The sequence below is a fragment of the Urtica dioica genome, chromosome 2, assembly GCF_054948205.1.
Source record: "Urtica dioica subsp. dioica isolate 48M chromosome 2, U.dioica_male_clone48M_v1_H2, whole genome shotgun sequence".
Classification (NCBI taxonomy): domain Eukaryota; kingdom Viridiplantae; phylum Streptophyta; class Magnoliopsida; order Rosales; family Urticaceae; genus Urtica; species Urtica dioica.
In genome coordinates this window covers 30,746,838-30,756,791 of record NC_142757.1, presented here as the reverse complement: position 1 = coordinate 30,756,791, position 9,954 = coordinate 30,746,838, and the positions used below count along the sequence as shown (strand labels likewise).

The 9,954-nt window shown below is 34.0% G+C and overlaps 1 protein-coding gene across 1 annotated transcript; it reads right to left on the bottom strand.

The window, feature by feature from the left end:
* Positions 1–1,117: 1,117 nt before the first annotated feature.
* LOC149404322 (uncharacterized) lies at positions 1,118–3,992 on the bottom strand. The gene is made up of 5 exons (XM_089607486.1): positions 3,826–3,992; positions 2,402–2,942; positions 1,893–2,283; positions 1,649–1,720; positions 1,118–1,374 (listed from the first exon to the last, which is right to left on the bottom strand). Exons 1-5 carry the CDS (start codon positions 3,990–3,992, stop codon positions 1,118–1,120), a joined length of 1,428 nt encoding a protein of 475 aa, XP_089463612.1.
* Between the last annotated feature and the right edge of the window lie 5,962 nt (positions 3,993–9,954).

Sequence of the window (9,954 nt, the reverse complement as noted above, 5' to 3'; positions counted from 1 at the left end):
AATTCCGCCGCTTGCTCGAAGCGTTAAACTTTTTCTTAACCCTAGATCAATTCCAACACTCCATTCATGGCTGTGGGTGGAGGTTGATTATATCTACGTGCCTTGTTGTCTCAAGAAGTTGTCTCATTGGGTCCTTGTGGTAGTTCATCTAAAGTCACAGAAGCTAATGGTCTACAACTCCATGTCCAAGAGCAAAAGGAGCCACAAATCCGTGATGACCCACCTGCTCAGACTCGCTGAAATCATCCCGATTGTTCTGTGTTCGATTAATGCTTTCGACGGATTGGGCATCGAAGAGACAAGCTCGGTGACGTTCAGCGTTGAGGACCATGATGCTATGCCACAACAAGAGAATGGGTAATGCCCTCCGCTAGAATTCTTGTGTATTTCATATTTTTTTTATACTATACTAACATATATATTTACAGCGGGGATTGTGGCATGTTCGTGATCAAGGCAGTTGAGTACTTGACCCACGGCATACACATGTCTGGTTTAGACGCATTCCTCATGAACATGTTTAGGCGGAAGCTCACGATAGATTTATACCGTCATGGGGCGGTGAAACTTTCGACCGGCTACGGATCTGATGACGAGTTTCCGACATCTTTGGACTAGGATTTTTATGTTTACATGAACTCAAATATCAAACTATGAAGTTACTTTTAAAACTATGTTTTATATTTTTGTATGGCTTTGTATGACAATTTGAAGCTTGAATGCCTAAACACTACTATATATTTTGGTATGGTTTGTTTTGTTATGGATGTATGGTTTTGGTATGGTTTGTTTTGTTATGGCTGTGTCTACAGATGTGTACAGTGATGTCTACAGTTGTAGTGATTGTAGACATATATATCTACAATTTGAACTGATTGTAGACATTTAATGTCTACAATCACTACAATTGTAGACATAGATGTCTACAATCACCACTACTGATAGACAATGAAGTCTACAATTTGAACAACTTCTATCATGTAATGCATTCAAGACGTAAAAAAGACATACTTCTATCATATAAGTAGTCATTCAAACTCCAAAAAAGAGGAAATACACTCCAAGTTCCAAAAGATATTAAGTGCACATTCAAAGGCGTACACATTCAAAAGATAATTCATCCATTCCTCTCGGACAAAAGAACTGGACTGCTGGATGTAGTCTGGTTGTGACCAACTTCTCCACATCGCGAAAACTTCCTACGAATAGGCTCTTCTCCTTGAGAAGGTATACGTCTCTTCCTCGGTATACCGACGGCACGTGCTCTGTGTGTCAAAGGTTGAATTACAAAATTCGCGACCTCGGGGGGAATAGTCCACGTCTGAATATTGCCATAGGGATGGTGGACATTTGCATAACTTGTCCTCCTGTACTCTGCACTATAGTAAGGTGAAATATAGCCATCAACCGAAAGGTTACGATGTCCACACACAGCAATACCATGAGCACATATGAAACTGTCAAGTTGAAATTCCCGGCACGAGCATGTTTTTTCGTGTAAATTCACAGCCCACGTGTTCCCACCTCTGTCACCTACCTCAAACTCGAGGAATGATGATGGCCTCACCTAGAATAGAAGAATAATAAGAGTAAGTCATGTACGTGTAGACATATGACTAAAACTGTAGACGTAGATGTTTATAAATACCTATAACTGTAGACTTCAAGGCCTTCAACTGTATACAAACTGTAGCATCAATGTTATTGTAGACATCAATGTCTACAGTTTATACAAATTGTAGACATCAATGTCTACAATCACTACTAATTGTAGACATCAATGCCTACAATCACTACTAATTGTAGACATAAATGTCTACAATCATCACAATTGTAGATAACGTATGTCTACAGTTAGAACACAGTACGGAATAAAATAAAAAAAGATCAACATATCGGCATTCCACAAGCTGCAGCATAGTTTGTCTCTAGTTTCTTCTGGGCCTCTTTGGTCAGTAATGTTGTTGTTTTTGTTGCCAACTCTATACGTTCGTGATACCATCCTAGACTTCTTTCCTGCAACCAGTCGAACAACTTCGAAATAGGAAACTCTCTAGGCTTAACGTTGAACGCATTCAATGATTCTGTATTGTTGTTCGTCATGATATCGTACTTGTTTTCACGAAAACAAGATCGTGCCCACCTTTGATACCCAACCTCCTTCTCCAGGTATAGGCGTATTTCTGGATTTTCAGAGTCCAACATACACATGTACTTCTCAATTTCCGGCTGAGTGTACGCCTTTGCTGCGGCGTAAAATTTCCACTTCACTTGCTTTGTTCCCTTTGAATGTGGTCTTCAAGTTACCAAGCAAATGATGTACGCAAAAATCGTGTTCACGGGTTGGATACACCTCCTTGACTACTTTAACTATTCCTTGGCGCATATCAGATACAATTACCGTATGCTCCCTATCCCCAATAGTGTCCTTCAACTTTCTCAAGAAGTAAATCCAAGTCTCATTAGATTCATTAGAACCATGAAAGAAGGCGAGTGGAAATATTTGTTCATTTTCGTCCATGGCACATGCTGTATACAAAGTTCCTTTGTAATAGTTCTTCAAGAAAGTAGCATCGACAATGATAATAGGCATGCAATACTTCCAACCCCTCCTCCACGGGCTAAGTGACATGAAGAAGCTAACGAACTGATTAATGGACCCCGTAGTGACAAGGTCGAAGAGAGAACCTAGATTTTTAGTCTCGATCATGTACATCAACTTAGGTAGGAACGCGTAGGACTCTGCTTCAGTGCCGTAGAGGGACTTTAGAGCTTTTCCTCTCGACCGCCAAGCTTTTTTGTAAGAGATACGAACTCCGTAATCCATTTGCATGTAATTAATGATCTCTTTTGGTTTACACAATCCCAACGTCGGATCTATGCACTTGTGCTTCACAACCTCTCCCACTACTTTGGATGTGGCTTGAGGATGATATCCTTGTCTTTCATTTATAGGACAAATATGTTCACTCTCAAACTGAATAAGAAAATTCAAAATTACTTTCGATTTATATGTATAATTGTAATAAAAACTCTCATAAACGGCAGACTTATAAGTCTACAATTAACAACAATTGTAGAGATAGATGTCTACAGTTGCAGTAACTATGTACTTATAATATCTACAATTGTTATCAATTATAGACTTGCAAGTCTACAGTTTATGTAAACTGTAGACTTGCATGTCTACAGTTGGAGAAGTTTGTAGACATGTAAACTAACAATTATTTTATTATGGCAACCTAATATTTACATTTTAATCCTAAAAATTGGAGTGCTGGGAATTCTAACTGCTCGAACACTCCATTTACAATGCTCTCCCAGACAAACTACATGGAGACATTCTTTAGACGAATACTTTGTCCGAAACGTACAATGTTTTTTAATGGCATACAAACTCAATTGTTTTTGCAAGACCAATTTGCTAACGTACAATCCATGAAGCTTGAGTGTCACAGGGGAATTGATATCCAGCACTTGCTCATCGCTATTTGATGATGAGGAGGAGGAGGAGCGGACTGCCTACGTGGAGGAGGCGGAGGATGGGACTCTCTACGTGGAGCAGGCGGAGGAGGGGACACTTTACGTGGAGGAGGCGGAGTATGAGGAGTCTGTCTAGGTGGTGGAGGAGGGGATTCTCTACGTTCTTGCGTTGCCTCGTAGACATTATTCATGTCCTCAAGTCCCTGTGTTGGCTCAACTGTGTTAGGAGTTGATCTGAATCTTGGAGAAACTAGGCTCTCCCTTGCTGCCTCATGCCCTTCCCGCGGCTCTTAAGATATTTCCAAAATCATATGAAATCTTCCGACGTCAGGTATCGTTTACCTCAAATACAAATAAGCTTTCAATTGACCATTGTCTTTAATCTCAACAGGTTTACATGCACTGTCAATCAAGTACTTCAAACCGATTATGTGAGTTGATGGGGAAAGGCCAAGCTCCGCGAACAAAATCTGCATCAGACTAGGGTAGTTCACCGAAGACGACACCATAATACCCAAATTTTCTCCCTCGACGTATACTGTGGGTCCGACCCATGTACCATTGTGCTTCAGAAATATATATATTTATGACATTCCTGCATAGGAGAAACGCATATATGATTTTGTTATTATCATGTATGGAAAAAATTAAATGTCTACAATGAGAATATTTGTAGAAATGTATATCTACAATTACACCAATTGTAGATATACTGTCTACAATTATTGTAATTGTAGACATACAGGTCTACACCTTTAACTGTTGTAGACTAATACGTCTACAACAACGGAAGTTGTAGACCTACTTGTCTACAGTTACTGAAGTCGTAGACCTATATGTCTACAATTACTATATGTCCATAGTCTACAATTTCAGAGACTGTAGACATGTATGTCTACAATTACTATATGTCTACAGTCTAAAATTTCAGAGACTGTAGACATGTGTGTCTACAATTCAACAACGTGAAAAACTCAAACGTCCAAAACAATGAAGAACAATACACAAACAAACCCAGCAACAAACAACACAGAGACGGCGGGTAATGGCACCAACAAACCCAGAACGACACAGACCTAAAACCTAGACAAACAAACGCACGAAAACAAAGATGAACGACGAAAAAGAAACTTTCTTTTAAGATGCACGATGATGACGTTGAACAAACATGAATCCGAAATCCAGAAACTCAAAAACCCGACGAGGATGAACGAAAGCCTAGAAACAAAAAGAGAGGAGAGAAGACAACGACGATGATGAACGAAAGAAGATTACTTTTAGACGAGGACGAGGTGGATAGAGAGCTGAGCTTCACTTCATAGACACGCAGCTCATGGAGGATGATGAAAGGGAGACGAAACGTCCTTCACACGCAGAGAAAAATGAGAGGGGAGAGAGAGCTGTACATGGCACAATAAACAAGACCGTATAAGAAGTCTTATTGAGCAAGATTTGGTTTGGGGCCTTGAATGAACAAAATTACAAATTCAAGGGCAAACTAGGTATCAAACTATTATCTCTCCTCAAAACACTACTAAAAGTGTCAAAAAACAAGCTACCCTATATTTTTGTCCAAATAATTGAAATGACTATTATAAACGGCCATTTCCCAAAAAGAAATGAAAACGTTAACCTATCTCATTCTCCCGACCAGAGCTAGCAATAAAAAAAATAATAAATAAAAAAATAAAAAAATGCCCCACACACATTGCTTTATTGAATTAAACATGTAAAGAAGAAAGTGGCTAATGAATAATGAAGATGAACCCAAGTTTGCGTTCAAGGGTTTCCATCAACGACCACGTGTTTCTAAACCCAAAATGTTATTTTCAACATACGCTTAGTTAATTTATCCATACTATCAAAGAATAAAGCATGTTGTTCAACAATTTTATTTATGAACTTCATATTTATGAGAACTCGTACCCCAATGTGATTAAGTCATTCAACCAACTGTTTAATCATTAGTTCTTATCGAAAAACATTGACCAGTGGCTCATCAAATGAAGAAGATTAACCATAAGTGGTTATATCTCATCTTAGGATTTAGATAAGCTTGAGAGTATACATACATATTCACTTTAAGAGTTAAATGGTGTTAGATTCAAGTCTTAAAAAGTGCACTGGTTATATTTAATATCTTAAAAAAAAAATCTAGTAAGAGTCCCCAATTCTCTAAATTTCATAACCAAACACCATGAGTTGTGCTACCAATCATCTATTGGAATCAATTGTTCCTTTTTCCCCCCTAAGAATGTCAATATTACTTCTGAAAAATTATTATAAGAGATGTTATGCAAATTTAAATTTGACTCTTCACATGTTGTAAGTTGTTTCATAATAAACACTAGTAAATCATAACACATACTTGAAAGAATGATATTTCCATTTCATTGATCTAATTCAGCTTTACATCAAGTTTCCTTTTGAAAGAACTTATTACATTTAAGAAAATACATCATTACATCTACATGTCGGTAGTAAACCTAAAATACGCCATCTTCTTACCATTGTATGGGCCATGAGCTCTTTCCCTTGGTGAGGTCGAGTATAATTGATGACCCATTTCCTAAAAGAGAGAGTCCAGCGCAACATAAGTTGATCGATATGCCTCATCAACTTTGGTCATTTCTGAGGTCGGATTTTGTTAGTGGTTTAACTCGTTTATTGAGTTCATTAAGCTCATTACATAAAATACCTCAAAAATATTCCGTGTTTTAATTGCGCAAAAGATGAATTCAAAACTAATTAATCATAGATGAGATGCGGGTAACAAAACAACCATAAGGACAATTAATTAATGAGATTAGGATGACAGTCTCTGTTTTCTATGGAATAGATCAACACCAACTCTTCCAAACCGTTTGTGCGAATGAGACTAAAATCAACAAGATGTCGGAATAATTATTTTTATTTTTTTAGAAGTGGAATGGACGAATTCTTTCAAGTCGGGATAGAGAAAATTTTACTACATTAGATATAGGGGCTGTGTTCCCAAGTGTGGAAACTGCACCATGTCGAATGTGTTTCTCAAAGTCATGGGTGTGTATATATATATATATATATATTCAAATATTCACTCAATTGATTTTATTTGACTCTATTCTATTGAAAATGGGATATTGTTCTAAGAATTAATAAATACAATATCTCCAAGATATACAAATAAATAAAATATATACATCATATCTCATATTTATTTATTTCTCATATTATAACACATTTATTATTTCAATGTATTTGACTATTTACTCATTGTTAATAGTTTCATGGGCATATACAAATATCTAAAAGGGAAACTTGAGAACCCAAGTTCAATGTCACCTCACATTTGAAAATCAAGATGCATATTTTAGGAAAATCAAACTTTTGGATACGCAAAACGACACAAATAATTTTATAAAGAAATCTTGAAATCACTATAAAAATGAAGTCAAAAACTTCGAAATCACTCGAAAAATGAAGACAAAACCTTTGAAACGATTAAAAAGATAAAGATAAAAAACTTCGAAATCACTAGTATAAGAATAATATAACTTCAAAATTTTTGTCTTCATTTTTATATCCTCGAAGTTTATGCCTTCATTTTTATATCGTCGAAGATTTTGCCTTCATTTTTCTAGTGATTCCAAAGTTTCTACTTTCATTTTTTAATCGTTTCGAAATTTTTTAACAATGGTATTTTCGACGTTTTACCTATTTAAAAGCTTGATTTATCTAAAATGTTCAGCATAGAGCTTGGTTTTCAAATGTGATAATATTAATTTTGGTTTTTCAAGTTTCCCTATCTAAACACAAATGAATATAAAGAAATTGCATGCTTTAACTTTATTAATGAAAATTTATAACCCCAATATAACTAAGTCATTTCACTAATTGTCTAGTCAAAATTTAAATAGAAAGAATTTTTATTATTGTGTCATTAAAGGGAATATATCAGTAGTATCCCTCGTGTTTAATCGAAATGCGAGATTTATCCATTCGATTTCTAAAAATATCAGATACATCTCTTCAGTTTAATATAAGTGACATATATTTCCCTTAAAAATGTTATATTACAAATATCACCATTTTCGTTTATTTTTTACAAAAAAATAATTTGAACTCCCAAAAATACCCTTAATAGATTAAATATTTATTTACTATTTTATTAAAAAAAAATCAAAATCTCTCTATATAAAAAAAATCCTTAACTTTTCATAAAGAAATTTTTTAATTTAATTTTTTTTTGTATATAAAATAGAAAATAAAAAATTATTTCATTAAGGGTATTTTGGGGAGTTCAAATTATTTTTTTTGTAAAAAATAAACGAAAATGGTGATATATGTAATATAATATTTTTTAAGGGGAGGTATATGTCATTTATATTAAACTAAAGGGATATGTCTGATATTTCTAGAAATCGAAGGGATAAATCTCGCATTTTGATTAAACACGAGAGATACTCTTAATATTTTCCCGTCATTAAATGAAGAAGAGTAGAATGAAGAAAAATGAAAGAAGAGAGAATGTGGGTTTCGGACCAAATGGTATATAATTTCAATTTTGAACAAATTTGGGAAAAAGCATTCTAAGCTGATATTTCGGTGCTATGAGTATTTTGATAGTTCGATGTTCTTTTCTCTATTTAAAATGACAAAAACTCACTTTCAGTGTTGAAGTTTTGGTAAATTAAAATGATACAATTTTCATATATATATATATATATATATATATATATATATATATATATATATATGTAGATGCAAGTTGTAAACATAATTGCATTAATTTTAAGTCTAATTTTTACTATTTTTTTATTTTTATGAGAAAACACTCGATATCCCTTGAGTTATATTGAAATTCTATATTCCTACCTGCATTTTAGACTTGATCAAAGTCATACAATTAGTTTTCTATTTTACTGTTAAAGAACCTTTATGTTTAATTTATTTTATTAAGTAAAGTATCCATTATTCCACATTGATATTCTTTTTGCGAGGTAATAGTAAAACGATATGAAAAATAGATATTAAAACAAATTATCCCTTAATAAATATTTTTATTCACTTTTGCGTGTTAATTACCCTAAGCATAATAGAACTAGGTATTAACATTTAACTGAACTTATTATTATTAATTTTAAATATAAAAGAGTAGATGACATCCCTTAAATTATTGTAACAGAGTAGGTAATATTGTATGGACTTTTCTCCATTTTAAAACCTTGAGAAAACACATGAGCAAATACATTAGTTTTTTCCCCTTGAATAATAGGAAAAAATTATTTAAAAAATAGGGATAGAGAGAGAGAATTAAATAGGCAAGTCAGTGCCAGTGAAGCACCACATGCTTCTCTGAACCATCTGCCGACAATTACTTGTGTTATCTTCTTCGAACCAATGGTTGTTTTTATTTTTTTTATCTGAACATAATTTTAAGAAAGCAGATACTATTACCTTAATTCAACTAATAAGGATTTATAGACAAGAGAGCAAATTCAGGTCTCGTAAACCATCCACTCCTAAATTGGAAGATAGATCTCAGTATATGTGTGAACGCAAAAAATACTAAAAAAAAAAAACAGTATTAAACATTTATAGCACTTGCATACGTTCTCATCTTGGAAGTCCGGAACGGTATCTAACAACAATATCGATTTCGTGTCATCATTTGCGCTTTACAGAAGTGCCGATTCCATGAGTCACGGATATTGACAAGGTGATTTCCGATACCTGACGAAAGTGAGAGTGGATCAGGTGACTTCTGACACTTTTCATTCTTTGATTTTTTTAATTTTTTTTTTTTAAATATGAATCCTTCAATCAAATCAAAAGCCCAAACACATTTTGCTTTATCATTATCGAAAATTTCTATTTCCATTATGCCTAACGGTAATATTATTTCTGTTAACGTTCAAAAGGCAAAAAAATTATCTAACTGAAATACCATTTTTTTAAGTCACGGAAGACACACTAATGGAAATGGTATTCTATCAATTCCTTTTTGTCCAAAACCTCGGATTAATTGAGAGCAAAAATAACATAGTTATTGCTACAACTATTGCTTTTGATTCAAACGGCACAAAAATAAATGTCCTTAATACAAGCAATAAAACATTTAATGAAAGCTGATCCTTTCATGCTATTTATGATTGCAAAATGAAGAAAACATTACTTTGATGTTGACTTTCGGGTCACATTGACATATAAATAAAAAAATATACCGATTCCAAGCAGTAAAACGCGCTTTTGATCTCATAAGCGCACATAAATACATTTTTGCAGTACTCGACTTTTATTAGACACTAGTCGATTTGCTATATTTGAATGGTATGGTTATAGTTTTACGTCATTTATTCTACATGTTGCATTTAAGGTTTTAATGGAAAGAAATGATATTTTTCTAAGGTGTAAGTAAAAGAAGGAAAAAAAAAATTAAAAAGCTATCTGCGGAGTATTTAAACTCTGTGGCCCACTAATCCACAAAAA